Source organism: Microcaecilia unicolor, chromosome 8, assembly GCF_901765095.1.
Source record: "Microcaecilia unicolor chromosome 8, aMicUni1.1, whole genome shotgun sequence".
Taxonomy (NCBI): domain Eukaryota; kingdom Metazoa; phylum Chordata; class Amphibia; order Gymnophiona; family Siphonopidae; genus Microcaecilia; species Microcaecilia unicolor.
This window is the reverse complement of record NC_044038.1, coordinates 15,415,061-15,436,925: the sequence shown is the minus strand read 5'-3', so window position 1 is coordinate 15,436,925 and position 21,865 is coordinate 15,415,061. Positions and strand designations below refer to the sequence as shown.

Below are 21,865 nucleotides of genomic sequence, written 5' to 3'. Positions count from 1 at the left end.
CATGTGGTGCATTCCAGATCTTTTCACACCACTAAGAAAATGATTTAAAAGAAACAAAAACTCTCTTTAAAATTCATAGAACACTCAGAAAGGTTTTTTTTTTTAATCAATTTTTCCTCAGGTTTAATCCCCTTGTAACCTGTAAGAACTAACACTCCTACTTTTGCATGCTTATGCCTGTGCTTTGAAGTTCACTGTCTGTGTGTAAATAAAACATTCTCGATTTAAGCAGTGCTGTCAGAGAGCAACCCACAGCAATCCCTCAGATATGCCAGCTCTCACAGAGAAAGATATAATGCTTCCCCACCTTCAACTAATGAGGATTTTTCTCCAATCCCAGAAGGGATCCCATAAGACCGAGCCACTGTAACTCAACTTCAAGCAGAAAATACATTTCAAGGAGCAGCTCGGAAAACTTGTGACCCTTCAGTGGTAGCAGACAACAGTATTTTGATTACGGGAAGAATGAGTAAAACGTGATGCACTGCAGGACTTACCTTAGCTGTAACAGCCTCAATATTCAGCGGTGTGATACATTCGTAACTGTTAGGATTCTTTTCCCGGGAATAGATAACAACTTCTGCTTTCTGCTTTCTGTTGAACTCCTCCTTTGATACAATATCTAGAAAAAGACATGATATCCTTGGCCAAGTTTTCCGAAAGATGAATCATCAGACAACTAAATGGAAGACACACTTGCACAGTCCATAGTACCACAACTTGCTTCTGTATGTTGATTTCCACATACCAAAAGAAATGTTTTGGTCAATATTCTTTTTAAACACTAGCTGTGGTGTTTAAATATGTTCATTGCTGCTATCTGTAGAACTGGCAGCACTATAGTTATACAGATAGATTGTAAGCTCTGTGGAGCAGGGACTGTCTCTTCATGTTCAAGTGTACAGCGCTGTGTACGCCTAGTAGTGCTATAGAAATGATAAGTAGTAGTAGTAGTCGTAGTCTTTGGGATTCCGGAATCTTGCTACTCTTTGTCCTTATCTCTTATTTGTCCTGTTTGTCTGTCCTAATTAGATTGTAAACTCTGTCGAGCAGGGACTGTCTCCTCATGTTCACGTGTACAGCGTTGTGTACGCCTAGTAGTGCTATAGAAATAATAAGTAGTAGTAGTCTTTAGGATTCTGGAATCCTGCTACTCTAGGATTCTGGAATCTTACTACCCTTTGGGATTATGTATGGAATCTTGCTACTCTTTGGGATTCCGGAACGTTGCTACTCTTTGGGATTCCGGAATCTTGCTACGCTTTGTCTTTGTCCTGTTTGTCTGTCCTAATTAGATTGTAAGCTCTGTCGAGCAGGGACTGTCTCTTCATGTTCAAGTGTACAGCGCTGTGTATGTCTAGTAGCGCTATAGAAAAGATAAGTAGTAGTGGTAGTCGTAGTCTTTGGGATTCCGGAATCTTGCTACTCTTTGGGATTCTGCACAGAATCTTGCTACTCTTTGGGATTCCGGAATCTTGCTACTCTTTGGGATTCTGCACAGAATCTTGCTACTCTTTGGGATTCCGGAATCTTGCTACTCTTTGGGTTCTGGAATCTTGCTACTCTTTGTCCTTTTCCCTTATTTGACCTGTTTGTCTGTCTTGATTAGATTGTAAGTTCTGTTGAACAGGGACTGTCTCTTACATTTTCAAGTGTACAGCGCTGTTTACGTCTAGTAGTGCTATAGTAGTAGTGACATCTAGCCACTTTCTGTATAGCTGTATGGTGTTTTTGCTGGCCTAAATTAATTTGCATAATCACAAGGACATATGGTTGGCTATCCACAGAAACAGGAAAAACAACCATGCTCTACCCTGGCACAATCTGGATAGTGCCGGGGCAGTCTGTAAGAATTTTCAGCAGCGCTATACCTCTAATTTATTTATTTATGGCATTTGTACCCTGCGTTATCCCAAACAAGTTTGGGTTCAATGTGGCTTTCATCAAACTTTGAAAGCAAATTACAATAAAAGATCTATCATGAAAATGCAAAACAATAATAGATAAAAACATCCAAGCAGTAAGTTAACTCATTTTGAAATAACAAATTAACTAAAAGAATAACAATCACCAACAGTGACGAGGAATTCACTAAATAAGAATGTTTTCAACAATTTATGAAATTTCAAGTACTCAGTAGCATATCTGAAAGGTCCTTTTACAAAGCTGCGGCAAAATCTGGCCTGCAATAGTGTGGGTGCGTGTTTTAAGCACAAGCCGGGCCAGTTTTTACCATGTCTGGGTAAAAGGGCTTTTTTTTTTTCAATGGGCCGGGAAAAGGGCCTGCGGTAAAATTGAAACCAGCGCGCCAGAGCCCTCATCGCTAGATCAATGGATGGCGTTAAGGGCTCAGGCCATAAATAGACACACACAAGGACCAGCCTATGACACTGCAGATCACATGATGCAGGCCTGGTCCAGCACTGGTGACACCATTCCACAGAGCAACCCGATACAGTAATGGCCAGTTCTATAATTGGGTACTTGAGTCTAGGGACCACAATGACGTGTGGTGAGAGTGAGACTCTATTCCATTATAAAATGCTAGTGTAACCTATTATCAGCACGCATTACATTTAGGTGGCTGCAATTACATCAGCCATAGTCCTGGCGTACTTCTGGGTGCCTAAATGCAGGAAGGGAATGTGTAACTTACGGTATTCTATAAGATGTATGCCAAAGTGGCAGCCCCGCCCATGTCCTTCCCATGCTTCGCCCATGTGAAAGCCCCCTTGCAGTTACATGATATGCTATTTAACATAAGAACATAAGGGTTGCCATACTAGGACAGACGGAAGGTCCATCAAGGCCAGTATCTTGTTTCCAACAGTGGCCAATCCAGGTCACAAGTACCTGGTAAGATCCCAAAACAGTTCAATACATTTTATGCTCGTTATCCTAGAAATAAAAAGTGGATTTCCCCAAGTCCATCTTAATAATGTCTTATGGACTTTTCTTTTAAGAAATTATCCAAACCTTTTTTAAACCCTGCTAAGCTAACTGCTTTTAACACATTCTCTGGCAACAAATTCCAGAGTTTAATTACAGGTTGAGTGAAGAAATATTTTCTCTGATTTGTTTTAAATGTACTACTTAGTAGCTTCATTGCATGCCCTCTAGTCCTAGTATGTTTGGAAAGAGTAAACAAGCGATTCACCTCTACCCATTCCACTCCACTCAGTATTTTATAGACCTTGATCATATCTCCCCTCAGCTCTCTCTTCTCCAAGCTGAAGATCCCTAGCTGCTTTAGCCTTTCCTCATGGGGAAGTCGTCCCATCCCCTTTATAATTTTCGTCGCCCTTTTCTGTATTTTTTTCTAATTCCGTTATATCTTTTTTTGAGACACGGTGACCAGAATTGCACATAGTATTTGAGGTGTAGTTGCACCATGGAGCGATACATGTGCCACTACAGAATCGAGCATAGGCATTTTGCTGCCACTTACACACATAAATGTACATTTAGCTGCAAAAGTGATTGTATTCTATACACTTATGCCAGTGGTGTAGCTATAGGGGGCCATGGGGGCCTGGGCCCCCAAACTTGCTCTTGGCCCCTGGTTTGGCTGGCGGGGGTCCCCAACCCCTGCCAGCTGAAGCCTTTGTCCAGTGCTGGTCTCTGGCACCGCATTGCCTGCCCCGCTCTCTCTTCCCCTCACATCCAGCACGCTTGTTTTAGTGAAAGTGAGCATGCAAGCAGATGCCCCCCCACACACACACTTTGGTCTCTGGCCCCCTCCCACCTCGAGGTCTGGCTACACTCCTGATACGAGCTCAAGAGTCGCATAAACGCGGGTGCCCTCGTAGCACTGTTCTTTTAAAAGACTGAAATACCAAGCTGAAATTCCAAGTAGTAATCACTTTCACAGTGAGATGTTAATATTAGATTTAATCCTTAATCAATTATTTTTATATTGAATGGAGAAAAAGACCTCAACAGTCTACGCTTGGCAGCAGATCAAGATTTCTAAGTGCCAGCTTATTTAGACTCCGGTATTATTACTGGTCAAACAAGCTCCATATTTTCTATTAATGTTTGTTAGTTTTTAGTGTTCTGTTAATTTTTAAATATTTTAAAACTAATTTTCTGTGTATCAATTGTAATTATAACAATCCAAGGCACATTAGAAAAATATTTAAAGCATTTAGCTTAGCATTCCGCCCAACAGGGTCTCCATTTCACTGTTATTGAGCTTCATCAGGGGACAAAGCGCATTTCAACTGTTCGTTGTGCCAAGATTCTTTCAAAATGGCGTCCACTGAATCTAAAGACGCCGGCACTTTTAAAAGACTGACCAGTGGTCACATAGAATATACAGAGAGTCCAGATTAAATTCATAAAGCATAGATTCTAAGACATCTTCGGGGCTCCTTTACCTGGCTTGCACATGTTGAACTCCATGGCACCTCCTGAATTGAGAAGTTTCTGTACCAAACTCTTGGCCAGCATGGTGGGTGTGAAGATGACGGGACGCCGGCGCTCACAGTGGAATGGGCGCACCAGACTGTAAGGGATTAGACTCAGCTTCTTTGTGAGGGCACTTTCAGGGTCCAACTCTGACAAAATAGAAGGCATTTTTATCAGCGCTAAAGGAGGGGAGAGGGAAAAGGGAAAGGGAAAAGGAGTCTGCTTAAATACTTCCTCCGACCGCACCTCTGGAACACCCCCAACATTGCTGGCTTTATTTTCGGCACTATCCAGGCATTTTCAGTGGCAACAACTGGTTAAATGCCACTGAAAATGACCAGTTATTTGCTAAGACACAAGTTCATCGGTCAGTGGCCATTCCCAGCTGGTTAACTTGTGCTTAGGGTATTTTTGAAGGGTTTTGTGTGGACCTATTTGAAAATAAGCTCTGGGCAAGGGCCACCTTTGGCTTTCCTCTGTCTTCTCTTAACTACCTTGTCAGAGTCTCCTTGTCCATTTGAAACTTCTTTTCTCTCCGTGTCCAGCATCCGTCTTCTCTCTTCATCCCTATCTATCCTCCCCACATTATCCCTATGTTCTTGCCCCTATCTTCCTGCCATATTGAGCATCTCCCATGTCTGTGCCCCATACCCTCCCCGTGTGCCAGCATCTCTCCCTCTACCCCTCCCAGGGGTCCAGCAAATGCTCTTCTCTTTTTCCTCGTTCTGTCTTCACTTTGCAGGTACAGCACCTCCTCTCTTTCCTCCCTTCCCCACAGATCCTGGCATCTCCTCCTCCCCCACCCCCCTCCCACCGTAGCATCTCTTCTTCTCTCCTCTGTCCCCCACTATCTTGGCATCTCTTCTTCTCCCCCCCCCCCCCTCCCACCACCATCTTGGCATCCTTTCCTTTCTCCTCTCCCAACTCTCTCTCCCTTTTCTTCCATCCATGTGCAGCATTTCCTCCTCTCCCTTCCCTTCCACCCAAATGCAGCTTTTCTACCCCTTCCATTCAAGTGCAGCATTCTACTACTACTACTTATCATTTCTATAGCGCTACTAGGCGTACACAGCGCTGTACACTTGAACATAAAGAGACAGAGCTTACAATCTAATTAGGACAGACAAACAGGACAAACAAGAAATAAGGGAATATTAAAGTGAGGATGATAAAATAAGGGTTCTGAACAAGGACTACAGAAAACAAACACAAATAGGAATGGAAGTGAGGTAGATCCCCCCCTGTTCCCACCCCTTCTATCCAAATACAGCTTTCCTGCTTTTTCCATACAACTGCAGCATGCCCTCCCCCCCTCCCCCCCTCCCCCACCATTCCTACCTCTTCCATTCAAGTGCAGCATTCCCACTCCTGTATATCTGGCATCTTCCCTTACCTGTTCCCTCTGTCTGCCCCCTCCCCCCCGCCACGTGGGCCCTACAAACTTGCAGGTTTGTCGGCACTGTATCTCTCTGGCCGCTCTGAGGCTTCTTTCTGTCTGCCATGTCCTGCCTACGTAGCAAGGAAGGATCCGGGGCTGGTCAGAGAGGGCCTAATGTAAGAGCGCTGGCAAACAGATTGGAAGATGCTGGGCCTGCCAGAGGGAACGGAGGAGGGGAAAGAGAGGTGAGGCAATGCCAGACTCACATGGGAGACTGCTAGGGAATAGGAAGGAAGCCAGTGCGTAGATTGGGCCCCTTAACCACGTGAGCTGGAGAAGAAGCCCGACCGTATGTGTCACACGCTGAATACATGTAACTTGGCACGTCTATATTTTTCGTTTTTGTTTTATTTGTTAATTTATAATGTAGCAATTGGAATGTCAGCTTGTGAAATTTACATCTGCTCTCTTTATCTTTGCACTGTACAGAGGGGCATCTGTCACTTTCTATTTCTCTGGTGTTGAACTGTGTATACAGTGTGGTTTCTTGGGGTTTCAGGAAGATGCTGGACTGGGGATAGTGAGGGGACGGGAATGCAGAATGCAGGGACGGTGAGGGGATGGAGTTACAAAGTCTGCTTGACTGCGAAGATGGGAAAAATATTTATGGCTGCGGGGAGGGAATAGGGATGAATTTTTATTCCCGCATCATTCTGTAATTCAAAACCATTTAACCAGCCAGGAACGGCACCTGGCCACTTAAATGGTACTTAGCTGGTTATTCAGCAATATTCAGCGGGAAATAGCCTGCGGTCTCCCACTGAATATTGCCAAGTAGCGGCTAGCCGGTTGTATCGCCCCGATATAACCGACTATCCACTGATTTCCAGCCTGAATTTGGTGGCCATCTTTAGCCACGTGAAACCCTGGAATATCTTTGGCCAGTTTAAACGTAACCGGCCAGCGCAGAATATCAACTTGGCTGTTTAAGTTCATACTGGCTCAAAATAAATCAGATATTCAATGTCGGTCACCAGAAACGGTCCGGCATTGAATATCCAGCATCACGTTGACCGCAGGAGTTAATATCGGCCCTATTGAAGTGTATTTATTTTCTAGATGTTAAGTTTTAGGACTGTTTTTCTATTTCGTTCTATTTTATGGTACACCATGTAGAATGGGTGTACAAAATTTTTGTAAGTAAATTAATAAATAGTGTGTAATTCAAACTTCGTTCTGTGTGTTCTCAGAGAGTGTGCGAGTGCGTGATTTTCCGAAAGAGAGCATGAGTGCATGTGGCCCCTGATAGGAAAAATGTTGGACAAGCCTGGTGTAATTCTTTGTGCCCAAATATGGGCGCAGATTCTAGCACTAAGCGCTGTTCTATAAACGGCGTTCAACTCCCGAGCGCGTTTGATATATTAGCACTCAGCGTTCATTTTTTTTTCTACGCCATTTACAGAATCTACTCCTAAATGGATAACTATCCAGATACAAGTTAGATCAGAACAACTGCTGTCCTAATGTTATCCGGAGAGCTATTGGGTAGCTCAGTGGCATAGGAAGGGGGGGGCGGGAGGGGCGGTCTGCCCCGGTGCACGCGCTCGGGGGGTGCTGGTCCCACTGGTTCCCTGCTCCCTCTACCCCCGAACAGGTTACTTCCTGTTCCGGGGCAGAGAGAGCAGGGAACCAGCGGGGCCGACGCAGCTCCGAGTGACGTGCACTCAGGGCGGATCGGCCCTCCCGCAGGTAAGAATGTGGTCCGGGGGGGGGGTTCGCGGTCTGGAGGGGGAGTGCGCCGCAGAGGGGGGGTCGCGCCGTGCTGCACCCGGGGGGGGGGGGGGTGCACAGCGGCGACCCGCCCCGGGTGCCATTAGCCCTCGCTATGGCACTGGGGTAGCTGGCTCTGTAATACCACTATCCACATAGTGTCGGCACTGATTGCACTGCATGGATATTCAGGGTCAACTGCAAACCGGACACTGGTGCTGTATATTCCCGGTTTATTTCACAGTGGTTCCCAAACCTGGTCCTGGAGGCACCCCAGCCAGTCAAGTTTTCAGGATATCCACAATGAAAAATCATGAGAGGGACATGCATGCACTGCCTCTTTAATATGCAAATCTCTCAAGAATATTCACTGTGGATATCCTGAAAATCTGACTGGATAGGGCGCCTCTAAGACCAGGTTTGGGAACCACCGCTTCAACATACGGTGAAGGATATCCCTCCTCTATGCATCGATTTAATAAAAATCTCTTAATTTTCTCACTCTGGTATCAAGAAAGCATCTTTCTTTTAGACAGTCTTGCCTGAAGTACACCTCTATCCATCACCTTCATTCTGACATACTTAAGTAGAGGAGTGTGGTAGCCGTGTTAGTCCACTCTTAAGGTTATCAATAGAAATCAAACAAAATAAAACATGGAAAAGAAAATAAGATGATACCTTTTTTATTGGACATAACTTAATACATTTCTTGATTAGCTTTCGAAGGTTGCCCTTCTTCCTCAGATCGGAAATAAGCAAATGTGCTAGCTGACAGTGTATATAAGTGAAAACATTCAAGCATTACTATGACAGTCTGACAGGGTGGGAGGATGGGGGTGGGTCGGAGGTATGCATGGGATCTTTCACTTGCTCATCTTCCAATGTGGTATATATCATTCAGTGTAAAAAATGTAACGAAGGATGCTATATTGGAGAAACAGGCCAGATGCTTGACAAGATTCAATTTACATAGACATCACATGAACAATACAGCCAGTAGGGCCCCCATCCCGGTGGGACAGCACTTCACAGAACCAGGACATTGTACCAGTGATTTCACTGAGAATACTGAAAGGTAACTTTAAAACCATACAAGAACGTAAGACCTTTGAAGTCAGAATGATTGAATATTTTAACACCCAACAGAAAGGACTTAACAAGGATCTGGGGTTCCTAGCCCATTATAAACCATAAAGCTGTATGTCTCTGTTGATCACCCCACCCCTCACCTATCCACACCCATCCTGTTAGAATATCAATGATATGCTTTGATGTCCCCATGCAAACCTCCTACCCACCCCCATCCTCCCACCCTGTCAGACTGTCATAATAATGCTTGAATGTTTTCACTTATATACACTGTCAGCTAGCACATTTGCTTATTTCCGATTTGACGAAGAAGGGCAACCTTCGAAAGCTAATCAAGAAATGTATTAAGTTATGTCCAATAAAAAAGGTATCATCTTATTTTCTTTTCCATGTTTTATTTTGTTTGATTTCTATTGATGACATTCTGACATACAAAACTGCCTGTACTTTTTCTTGCCCGATTCTCCCTCATCTCTACGTTTCCACAGGACACAATTCAAGGTTTTGCTCCGGCGAATAGCGCAGGAACCTTCACTGAGGGTGGAAGAAGAAGCCAGTCTGGGCGTTTCACTTCCATACCTTCCTGCTTATCCGGTGAGAGCTTCACAACTTCCAAGGACGGCCTCCCCAGACTTGGAGAGCAGCCTGTGACTATGCGAACTCTCTCGTTGCTGTTCATCCTTTTATACTTGTTCTCACACCTGCTGACAAACTGAAACAACAGACAAAGATTTAACCCCCGTTCTTTCTGTGGAGAGGAAAGAAACTGCCCTCCCCCCTCCTCTCTCTTTGTCACTATGATTATCAGCCAAGGACAAGGTACTACAGAGTCTGTAACAGAGAAAACAGCATGTGCTGTACTTCATTCACTTGGGCAAACACTAAAGAATGAAAGACTTGTATTATTATTATTTATTATTATTAGCATTTGTATAGCGCTACCAGACGCACGCAGCGCTGAACACCTGACACAGAGAGACAGTCCCTGCTCAATAGAGCTTACCAGAGCGAGGGGAGCTGACACCCGGGGCGGGTCGCCGCTGCGCACTCCCCCCCCGGGTGCAGCACGGGACACCCTCCTCCCGCCGGAGCGCATACCTGCGGCGAGGGACGGGCGGGAGGGCCAATCCGCCCTGACTGCACGTTGCTGGGGTGTGTCGGCTCCGCCCTGGTTCACTGCTCTCTCTGTCCCGGAACAGGAAGTAACCTGTTCCGGGGCAGAGAGGGCAGTGCATCAGCGCGGAGCTGACACCCCCCAGCGGCGTGCACCCGGGGCGGACCGCCCCCCGCCCCACCCCTTCCTACGCCACCGGAGCTTATAATCTAAAAATACAGACATGTATGAAGCTTATAAAGCCACAGACATTCACATCCCTTTTGCACCATTCACGCAATAGAGACTCACCATAGGGAAACAGAAACCCTGGTCAGGCTCAGATGGGATTGGAAGATAGATGGGTCCTTATTTTAGAAGCATTTCTACATATTCATTGCACAAACCTGTAAACGGTGATTTCAGAAAGCGGCTAATTACTCATGAAAATCCACACCGTGCAGAGATTTCAAGAGGGCTTGGTGGGGATGTGGTTGGGTGTGTATCGGGCGGGACAAAAATCTACCCAGATGATATTCTTTTCAATCTTACTTTTTAAGCCCTTTTGCTACCCTCATTCAATCTTTTGGAATTTCAGTCTTCTTCTATGTGGATAACATTCTTTTACTATACCCCACCTCCCCATCTACGCCGTCCCTCGCTCCACTACATACATGTCTCCGGTCAGTTGCTGCCTGGGTTCGGAACCATCAGGTTTCACACTAACTAAGGTTAGCTTTCTGGTTTTCCATCAATTCGACATATCTTTGATACCCCAAACTTCCATGCACTTATTCTGTCCTTTTTTACTTCCTGCTTAGATTACTGCAATATTATTGGCCATCAGGCTGTTAGGCTGTGCTCATTGTTCGGATCACATTTCACCTCTGTTGCAAAAGTGTTATTTCAGTCTAACCGTTCCCTACTGCCCTTCAAGGTCTCTTCGGTCTATAAACGATCATCGACTGGTTCTACCTAGTCCAAGATTATCTTATCTGGAATCCTCTTTTGAGGACATGTCCAGGGGGTTTTGCCCGCCCGTCCATTTGTCCGGATTTCTGGACAAGCGGGCGGGCGGGCAAGTGAGCGGCGCCGTGGGTCCCCCCTCCCCTCTCCTCCCCTTACTTACTATCTGCCCTGATGGGCTAGTGACCTCTTCGGGGCAGGAAAGAGCTCCCTCTTTCCTGCCCGGAGCGCTGCCTCCCCTTGCCCTGCATCCTTCTCAGTCTCGGCTCAGGATTCATAATGGCCGCCGAGAGTTGAAGCGGCCTCGAGAGACTTCAACTCTCGGCGGCCATTTTGAATCCCGAGCCGAGACCGAGAAGTATGCAGGGCAAGGCAGCGCTCCGGGCAGGAAAGAGGGGGGCTCTTTCCTGCCCTGAAGAGGTCACTAGACCACCAGGGCAGTAAATAGTAAGTAAGGGGAGGGGAATATGTGACAAGGGGGAGGGGAGGTGGCAGGAGGGGCAGGGGAGAGGAATATGTGACCCGGGGGAGGGGAGGGGAATATGTGACCCAGGGGGAGGGGAATGTGACAGGGACGGGGCAAGGATGCAAAAGGGGCGGGACAAGGGAGGGGCATGAGTCCTCTTTTTAAGAGGACAAAATATGGTAACCCTACCCCCCGGAAGCAGCAGCCCTAGGTCACTGCCTAGTTCGCCTGTTGAGTAAATTGGACCCGCACATAGGGGTCAGTTTGTATAATTCATCTTAACTACATGAATAAATAAACCCAGGCAGTCTGTATTGAGGAGGTTCAGTAGCTTCTCTTCAGTAAAGACATGATCTCATTCATCGTCCCTTTATGCAATCTCTTTATTTTCTCACTGGGAGAAGATGAATGCAGTTACCTGTAGGATTTGTCCAAACAGGAAGCTTGCTCTGGAGAGACGGGGACTCGCCTTGGGGTCACTCTGAGGAGAAAGCTCTTCAGGTTGCAGTGTATTCTTTAAAAGACAACATGGGAAACCACCATTAAACACAGAAAGAAGTATCCAGCTATTCTAATTCAATGCCATTGGTGCAATGGAGCTGAGAACCAGAGAAACCAAATCCCACTGATGCTCCTTGTGAACCTAAGCAAGTCATTTAACCCTCCATTGTCTCAGGCACAAACTTAGGGGTCCTTTTACTGAGCTGTAGTAAAAATAGGCTTTAATGCACCCTTGCAGTGGGTCTTTCCTGCAAGCTAAGGCCATTTTTACTGCGGTCATAAAACCCCCAATTTTATTTTTCCATTAATGGCCACGTGCTAATGTTCACACCCCATAAATATCTCTGCAGTTTAAATTCTTCAATACTATTTTGTTCTGCTTAATGGACCATCAGAGGTGATCTTCCACTAAGATAACTATCTCATTTTATGGACGCAGGCATAACATCTTATATCATCATCAGTGCGTGTGAGATTTTTAATTATTTTAAATAATTTTAACTGTTTTCACTCCATTTTGTTTTGCCTAAGGGGAGCAGGATGCAAATGCACCGTAGCACAATTTAAGCAGAGGCAAAACATGTGCTGGAATCTATTCCCTTTGGAAGAAAATTCGAAGATAAGTACTTCGTTTAGTAGAAGAGTAATGAAATTACAAATGTGAAAGATGATGCTCATTAAGTAATGAAACACGAAAAAGTGGAAAAATGGAGTGAAAACAGTTAAAATGATTTAAAAGAATTAAAAATCTCACACGGACTGATGACGATATAAGGTGTTACGCCTACGACCATAAAATGAGATAGTTATGTTAGTGGAAGATCACCTCTGATGGTCCATTAACCAGAAAAATAGAGGATTGGAGAATTTAAACTGCAGAGAGATTTATGATGTGTGATTATACTGAGGTACCTGCTGTTACAAAGTAACATAATAACATAGTAGATGATGGCAGAAAAAGACCTCCACGGTCCATCCAGTCTGCCCAACAAGATAAACTCACATCTGCTACTCTTTGTGTATACCTTACCTTGATTTGTACCTGTCCTTTTCAGGGCACAGACCGTATAAGTCTGCCCAGCACTATCCCCGCCTCCCAACCACCAGCCCCGCCTCCCACCACCAGGTTTGGGGCTGTTTGTAGATTGAATATCGAGGCCTAATTGATACACACGCTAATGTTGCCGTTAGCATGTGGCCATTTAAAAAAATTACCGAGAACACTTACAGACACCCAGTGGTGATCCTAGGTCAGCTGCCACCCGGGGCGGATCGCCGCTACACCCCCCCCCCCCGGGTGCAGCAGCGTCCCCCCCAGGGTGCAGCACAGCACACACACACCCCCAGCGCAATGACACCCCCCTCTCCGGTGCATCAAGCCCCCCCCGGGTGCATTCTTGGCTGTTGGAGGGTGCAGAGAGCAGCCGCGTGCCTGTTGGCTCCACTGGCTCCCTGCTCCCTCTGCCCAGGAACAGGAAGTAACCTGTTCCGGGGCAGAGGGAGCAGGGAACCAGCGGAGTCGACAGGCGCGCGGCTGCTCTCTGCACCCTCCAGCAGCGTGCACCCGGGGCGGACCGCCCCCACCGCCCCGCCCTTCCTACGCCACTGCAGAACACCTATTTTGTAGGTGGTACAGGCTCCTGTATAATTTGTCCACTAACTAGTTAGCACATGCTAACGTAGATGCTCTAACTGGATTGCAAAGGAACACCCACTTCACACCCCTTCCACCCTCAAAAAAAATCCCCAGATTATTTAGCACGCAGTCAGTGGTTGCATATTTAAAAGCTACTGCAAGATATTGTAGCTGATACCACAGAAGTCCATTTTTTTGCCATGTCAGGCTTGCATTAGCACCTAACACAGCTTATTTATTTAGATTTTGCTCACACCTTTTTCAATAGTAGCTCAAGGTGAGTTACATTCAGGTACTCTGGATATTTCTCTGTCCCAGGAGCAGCAGTGGCGTAGCTACATGGGGCCACGGGGGCCTGGGCCCCCATAGATTTGGCCCTGGACCCCCCTGCTGATGACCCTCTCGACCCCCCTCCCGCCACCAACCCTCCCCCGCTGCCACCGTCGGCTACCTTTGCTGGCAGGGGACCCTGCCAGCTGAGGTCCTCTTCATCTGGCACAAGGCTTCGTTCTGGTTCTGTGAGTCTGATGTCCTGCATGTATGACTCTGAAACAGAACGAAGCCTTGCGCCGGAAGAAGAGGACCTCAGCTGGTGGGGGTTAGGGTCCCCCGCCAGCAAGGGTGGGTGACAGCGGCAGGTCGAGAGGGTCATTGGCGGGAGGGGTCAAGGTTGTTGGTGGTGGGGTCAGTGATGGTGGGGTGCCCCCTCACCTCGGGCTCTGAACCCCCCTCCCGCCGAAGTCTGGCTATGCCCCTGCCCAGGAGGACAAACAATCTAAGTTTGTACCTGAGGCAATGGAGGGTTAAGTGACTTGCCCAAGATCACAAGGAGCAGCAGTGGGATTTGAACTGGCCACCTCTGGATGTCAAGACCAGTGCTCTAACTACTAGGCCACTTCTCCACTAGCAACATTCTGTGTAGAATCTCAAATAGTAGCAACATTCCAGAATCTCAAAAAGTGGCAACATTCCATGTAGAATCTCAAATATTATTAATTTAGATTTTGCTCACACCTTTTTCAGTAGTAGCTCAAGGTGAGTTACATTCAGGTACTCTGGATATTTCTCTGTCCCAGGAGGGCTCACAATCTAAGTTTGCACCTGAGGCAATGGAGGGTTAAGTGACTTGCCCAAGATCACAAGGAGCAGCAGTGGGATTTGAACCGGCCACCTCAGGATGTCAAAACTGGTGCTGTAACCACTAGGCCACTCCTCCACTCTTAGTGAAAGGGCCCCTTAGATTGTGAACCCTCTAGGGACAAGGAACTAACTACTGTACCTGTGTAACATGGTGTCAGAATTATTGAGCAGTATGTCAGTTGATTGTGCTGAATCAGATACAAATATATATAGCAATACAAAAATACAGCTTTAAAAATATATTTGAAACTGCAGCAGAAACTGGCTCTCATTTCAAGCCCATCTTCCCCCCTCCCTTTTACTGGGAAACTTTTGGGAACACTTAACAGAGACAAAAGGGCACTGCTTCACAGAGATATAAAACTTCCTTCTCCTCCCACTTGAAGGACTGGTAACAAAAGCATGACTAAGGTGGGTACCTGAAGGCTCACCAACATCAAAACACAATTGCAGACAGAGGGTCTGGGAAGGCGTAACTCCAGCTATTGACAACAAAGAACTCAGAGGAAAACCATAAACAAAACATTTGCCTGTCATCAGAGGTATACCTGCCCCCTCCCATCAGCTATCAGACATGAAGACGCCAAGACATGTGCAGAAAGGAAAGACTTATAATGTGATCATGTGAACAGACTACAATAACCATAATGCCTTGCAAAATATCCAGTGCAACCCAGGAAGCAAATGATCCAGGACATGCACCCACCATGCTTCTCTGCTAACTATAAAAAGCCTGGAAATAGCCCAGCTTGCTCTCTTGGGACCTGCCTCTTTCTTTGGGATCTGCTGCTCTGGGCTGGGAAGACATCCCTGCAAAGCAACCATGTGCTCATCAATCTGCTGGACCACAGCATGCTTGTAACAAGGACTGTAAGTTAACCTAGAAACCTTTGATTTGAACCTGTTATTTTGTTGTTTATGCACAAATTCTCTGTAACGATCCTTAAAATACCTCTCGCTTGCCATATTATTTGTATATTAAATAAACCCTTTGGAAGCTAAAAATATGGTCTCATTGTGTTCTGAGTATATGGTATCTTTTAAAGTTATACTGATAGCACATGGTTTTAAAATTTAGTGCCATGCTCTGAGTACATACTTTTAAATCTTGCAGTACATGCTAGTGAAATTACAAAAATATAGCATTTAATTCCTTTGTATTCTTGCAATTGTAAATCATTCTTACCTTATAGGTAAGTGGTGGAGAAATATTAGCGAGTGCTCTTAAAATATTCCCTGCTCTTTGTTCTTAAATATCATATTAGGACTGTGTCAATTTTGTAACATTTTTAATGGATATTAAGAACATTTAAATTATTTCCTGTAACACCTGAATGTAACTCACCTTCATCTATAACTGGGAAGCCATAAGCTATATCCAAATGTACAGTGTGGTGCTATTCTCATCTGCTTTTCCGTTCTCTATCTACCCACCTAGTTTCTCATTTTCATCAAGTTTCCAATGCCCATTCACATGACACAAAAATCGCTAACCCTTACCCGTAATCCTCGGAGTGTGTTATATGAACTCTCAGTGTCATCCTTACTGCCTCTGTGCATTAAGCGCTGGAGTTTTACCAGAAGGAGTTGCTGAGCCCTGTAGGGTGAATTAAACACACCAAGAAGCCAATTCAGACAACTTCTGGAGAACAGAAGAAAGAAGAAGGAACGGCACTATAAAAGATAAAGTATAATCCAACCAAAGCATGCACCTAGTCTAGGAAGCATGAGAGGCAAAGTTGGCCATGCTGGGATTTGAACCTGTGAGTAGATGCACAGACACGATGACGTTTCAAACCCGGCAGTGGCAGCGATTCCCATAAGCTGCTCTACCACTGCTGGCACTCACCTCTCCCCTTTACTGCGGCTGCCTGAAGTAACTTCCTGTTTCCGATTCTAGCCCAGAACGCCCCTCAAAATAGCCGGTTTTCAGTTCGGCGCTAACCAGTTCTTTTCAGTTGCAGTAACTGGTTAAATGCTGCTGAAATATTTATTTATATATTTATTGGGATTTATTAACTGTCTTTATGAGGAGATTCACCCAAGGCGGTGTACACTACGTACAGTTTAACACATAGGAGCCAACTTTTCAAAATGAAAGGGGGTGCTGAAATTTTTATTTTCTACAGGTGGTGCATTCCCCCATCCCCCTCCTCCCCCTTCCTCTCCTCCGAGTTCCAGGCCCCCTCCCTCTCCTCCGAGTTCCAGGCCCCCTCTCTCTCCTCCGAGTTCCAGGCCTCCTCCCTCTCCTCCAAGTTCCAGGCCCCCCCTCTCCTCCGAGTGCCAGTCCGACCCCAGCCCGACCTCTTCTTCCCCAGGAAATGAGGGCGGGACCACAGCTGAGAGAGAAGGGAAGGCTGAAGTGCCGAGCCTGCTCGCCTTTCACTGCTGCCGCCGGGACCCCGAGGTAAGATCACTTTTAAAATTCTGGGCGGCACGCAGGAAGGCGAGGGCGGAGGACTGTTGGGGGAGAAGAGGGCGGGCACTGGGCAGGTCAGGCTGACTGGGAAGGGAACTTCCGACTTCCGGCGGGTGAAAATATTGGGGGTGCTCGAGCACTCACAGCACCCACGGAGTCGGCGCCTATGGTTTAACATAAAACTTTCAATTTTGTTAACAGCATAGCAATAGCAAAATAACCAAGAGTAAACATAAATACAATAAATGAGGTAAATTAAAACCTAATAATAGAACTACCGTGAAATAGTATCAAAAATATACACATTTGACAGCACTAGAATTCAAATACCAGAGATATAATACATTAGCATAATACTAATGATACACCTAATAGGTAGTTTAGAGGGGGATAATCGAACGGGGGCGCCCATCTCTAAGGGCGGGGCAACCCGTATTATCAAAATGAAAGATGGACGTTCATCTTTCGTTTCGATAATACAGTCGGGGACGCCCAAATCATGAAATTTAGGTCGACCTTAGAGATGGTCATCCCCGGTTTTTGGCGACAATGGAAACCGAGGACGCCCATCTCAGAAACGACCAAATCCAAGCCATTTGGTCGTGGGAGGAGCCAGCATTCGTAGTGCATTGGTCCCCCTGACATGGCAGAACACCAACCGGGCACCCTAGGGGGCACTGCAGTGGACTTCACAAATTGCTCTCAGGTGCATAGCTACCTTACCTTGGGTGCTCAGCCCCCCAACCCCCCCCCCCCTAGGTCCGCCTGCCTGAAGTACACTGACCCACTACAACTGCTCCAGGGATCTGTATACTGCCGCGATGGACCTGAGTATGGCATTTGAGGCTGGCACAGAGGCTGGAAAAAAGTATTTTTAAACTTGTTTTTTATGGTGGGAGGGGGTTAGTGACCACTGGGGGAGTAAGGGGAGGTCATCCCCGATTCCCTCCGGTGGTCATCTGGTCAGTTCAGGCACCTTTTTGAGGCTTGGTCACAAGAAAAAAATGGACCAAGTAAAGTCGGCCAAGTGCTTGTCAGGGACGCCCTTCTTTTTTCCATTATCGGCTGAGGACGCCCATCTGTTAACCACGCCCCCATCCCGCCTTCAGTACACTGCTGACACGCCCCCTTGAACTTTGGTTGTCCCCACGACGGAAAGCAGTTGAGGACGCCCAAAATCGGCTTTCGATTATGCTGATTTGGGCGACCTTAGGAGAAGGACATCCATCTCCCGATTTGTGTCCTTCTCTTTCGAAAATAAGCAGGATAATCAACTAGGACTCCAAAATGTATACTGGATTTATATGTCTAGCACTATGGGTGTGTGTCTATAGCTAGGCCCCCTCCATTTAGGCTCCCTGAGGATATATGGTGGGAGCATAACTTAGAACGGCATCTGGACGCTCAGATAACACTAGTATAACTGGCAACCAGCGAATGTTACATTCAGGGCCTTAGCAAGCGACATGCGGGCAGTGTGGCCGCAAATGGGGCAAGGGAAGCATGGGTGCAAAAAATGTTGCCCCTTCCATTGGCTTCCCTTGCACAGTGGGAAGGCAGGGGCACGTCAGCAGTGTTTGGGGGTGTGTTGCACAGTGCACATGCCAGACTTGCTACACTCCTGCAGCTCTACCATCCATAGACTGGCGTAACTGCGGCTGCAGCAAAGATGTGCATAACTTGCAGTATTTTGAAAGGGGAAAGGGAATGGGACTTGATATACTGCTTTTCTGTGGTTTTTGCAACTACATTCAAAGATGTTTACATAGTATATACAGGTACGTATTTGTACATGGGGCAATGGAGGATTAGGTGACTTGCTCAGAGTCACAAGGAGCTTCAGTGGGAACTGAACCCAGGTTGCCAGGATCAAAGTCCACTGCACTAACCACTAGGCTACTCGACAAAGAAGTGGGAGCCCCACCCATGTCCCGCCCCTAGCACATACGTTGTGTACGTTACTTGTACCTTTGTAGAATAGCCCTCAAGTGCCTCGATTGCACAAAACCGGGAACTGTGGTTAGTGCAGTGGAAGTGCAGTGGACTTTGATCCTGCAGAACTGAGTTCGATTCCCACTGCAGCTCCTTGTGACTCTGGGCAAGTCACTTAACCGTCCATTGCCCCTGGTACAAAATAAGTACCTGAATATATGTAAACCACTTTGAATGTAGTTGCAAAAACCTCAGAAAGGCGGCACATCAAGTCCCATTTCCCTTTCCCCCTTTCCCTTATGACATCACAATATCAGAAGTGAGCCAAGTATCGGGCAATCAAGCCATTGTGACATCACTGATGAGGTTGGCTCTTATTGGTGGAATGAGTGGAGGAGTAGCCTAGTGGTTAGTGCAGTGGACTTTGATCCTGGGGAACTGAGTTCGATTCCCACTGCAGCTCCTTGTGACTCTGGGCAAGTCACTTAACCCTCCATTGCCCCAGGTACAAAATAAGTACCTGAATATATGTAAACCGCTTTGAATGTAGTTGCAAAAACCTCAGAAAGGCGGTATATAAAGTCCCATTTCCCTCCCACCCCTTCCCCTTTCTCTATAAGGCACTGCCACCCTTACATACCTGCTGTAGCTGGGAATAGTTCCTGTTTCCAGGTCCCTGTCATTAAACGGATCGACCCTGGCACACAGCCACTCGTACTTCCCCAGGTACATGGTGTCAAGGACATGCACAATCTCATCACACCTCAAGGACAGGGAGCAGCAGTCCACCTGGCTGGAGATGTTGAGATTCAGGCGGATGTAAAATGAATCTCCCGACACGATCTGCCCCTCTTCCAGTTCCTTCATCAGCTTCCTATAACCTGTGGCATTACATAAGTTATCTATTCAGACAGGATGCTGTGAATTTCTGATCTGAGCCCTAAATCTACTGGCTGCTAATCCCACTGCAGGAAATAAAAGCAAGGCTAGAATCCTAACGAGAATCAAGGCAGAGGTGGGGGGGTCTGAAGAAGCTAGCATTTGACAAGGCATAACTGTTGCCAAGCTCCCACCGAAGATGCCCCAGGAGACGCAAGCCATTTCTGTTACAAAGGGAACCCTAGCTGGCACAGACAAGCAAGTGTCAAAGCTGGAATTAGTAAGACAAGTGGGTGACACTACAGGAGTCGCAGCAGGTATTCACAGGGCACTGTCGGGATGCTCTTTACTCTACAGATGGCATTGATAGCATGCTCCGAGCTCCACACTACAGCATTAATTGCTGCAACTGTTGAGAACAGATGTGTCTATATTGCCGGTGTTTAAGTCTTTCTGGAGGTAAGTCTGCACCTCATGACTCCTGCAAAGTCAGTAAAGCATGAACCACAGGCTAAACGAACGGCACCAAATAACAGAAGAGCAGCAGCACCGTTTTCGGCACAACATTGCTTTGGGTTCAAGTCATTTATGCATCGCGTGGTCTCTATAGCATAGAAACTCCCAGAAACCCAGTAACATCACTTTAGCATACAGCAAAAATTTGCAGGCCTGTGCAAGGGAGCTGGGGGGGGGGGGGGGGGGTTACCTTCATGGTTTGATTTATAGTGCAGAGTAATCGGGCCGCTGCACCTCTGGATCGTCCAGTGAGCTTCTTCTTTCGTACACGTGTCCAAAGGAACGCTCTGGGTTTCTGCTTTAATGCAGCCTTCTAGCTATGAACATAAAACAGACACTGACTGTGAGTTAGCAGTACCGCAGTCATACGCCAAAGTGCTCTCTGGAGATCAAACAGTAGCTTCTTTAAAGAAAAAACACAATACACTACCTCTGGTTGGTATTCTGAATCGGTCATTACATTTTTTAAATCATTTTTTGGGGGGGGGGGTTCTTGCTTGATTTGGTCACTAATGACTTTAGAAGGGAGAAGGTCAACAATCCAACTGGATGTGAACAACCGTGTTGGGATATCCCCCAGAAAATCAGCGTGAGAACAGTACAGGAGCGCTGGCTGGGAACGCACGCACAGCTGTCTCATTCACAGCTGCTCATTCCAAAGAATAAATGTACAAGTTCCAACCATGGAGCTAATTTACAGCTCTCGGGGGCAGATGGTCAAAACTCCAGTGCTGTTCCAAACAGTGCTGGAAAAATATCGCCAGATCAGCGTGGTGAAGGAACTCCCTAATGCTCAACACTAATGAGATGCTAATTTAGGCGTGCTCATAGCATTAAGCATTCGTATGGTGGGAGGACGGTGTCTGGCGCGTGCCCTGAAGAGTTCTGCGTTAAGCGCAGCTCTTCAGCGCACGCCCAGAACGTCAGAGGGGGTGGAGGAAGAGGAGCCCAGCAAGCCTGCAAAGAAATGGAGAAGGCTTTTCCCTGCTTCCCTAGTCCCGGGGGGGGGGGGGGGGGGCGGTCTGGCTGTTGCTGATTTTGAATCCTGAGCCCTGACCCGGCAGAGGATGACACTCCTGCAACTACTTGCAAACAGCTTTTAAATTTTCTACCCCGGAGCAACACCGCTTTGCATATCCTTTTTCTAAGCTGACTCGTTTTTCCAAGGTATACGTGGGTGCTTTTTTTTTTTTTTTTTTTAACTACTGATCTAAAATGGATTGCTTTATTAATCACGCCAGTTTAGGTGAGTGAAACGGGATTTTTTTTACGCATTTCCTTCTGCCTGTTTTGTTTTTTGCTTTGGCAGATGTGCAGGTTGACAGGAGAAGCCTGAAGCGTATGTAGACATTTTTTTTTCCGATACACAAACTCAAATTTTTTTTTTTTAGGAGATAACAAACTTTACCGTTTACAATTGCACCCCTGAAGGACGCTGCTTTGTAACCTGTACTGGGGGAGGGGGCTCCTGTGCCTTTTGCTGCCTGCCTTCCCTATTGTTTATGCTGGGCACAGACAGGGCCACCGAGAGGGGGGGACAAAATTCCCGGGGCCCGGGCCTCCAAGGGGGGCCCGGCGCCGCAGTCCCACCCGCACGTGCAGGACGTCAGACGCATAGAAGCCCTGCAGAGTACAGCAAAGATCAGCTGAAAGGAGCGTGTCTGTGGGCT

The 21,865-nt window shown here is 46.7% G+C and overlaps 1 protein-coding gene across 1 annotated transcript in view; it reads right to left on the bottom strand.

Annotated features, from left to right (window-relative positions):
* Positions 1 to 21,865, bottom strand: part of CARD11 (caspase recruitment domain family member 11) — a 107,028-nt gene that overhangs the window by 8,937 nt on the left and 76,226 nt on the right. The window contains exons 16-22 of the mRNA XM_030211885.1: positions 20,386 to 20,512; positions 19,441 to 19,681; positions 15,950 to 16,046; positions 11,591 to 11,686; positions 9,227 to 9,359; positions 4,380 to 4,559; positions 498 to 622 (exon numbers count right to left, since the gene is read on the bottom strand). Of these exons, the coding sequence (XP_030067745.1) occupies positions 498 to 622; positions 4,380 to 4,559; positions 9,227 to 9,359; positions 11,591 to 11,686; positions 15,950 to 16,046; positions 19,441 to 19,681; positions 20,386 to 20,512 (999 nt within the window). The remainder of the gene's footprint in view (positions 1 to 497; positions 623 to 4,379; positions 4,560 to 9,226; positions 9,360 to 11,590; positions 11,687 to 15,949; positions 16,047 to 19,440; positions 19,682 to 20,385; positions 20,513 to 21,865) is intronic.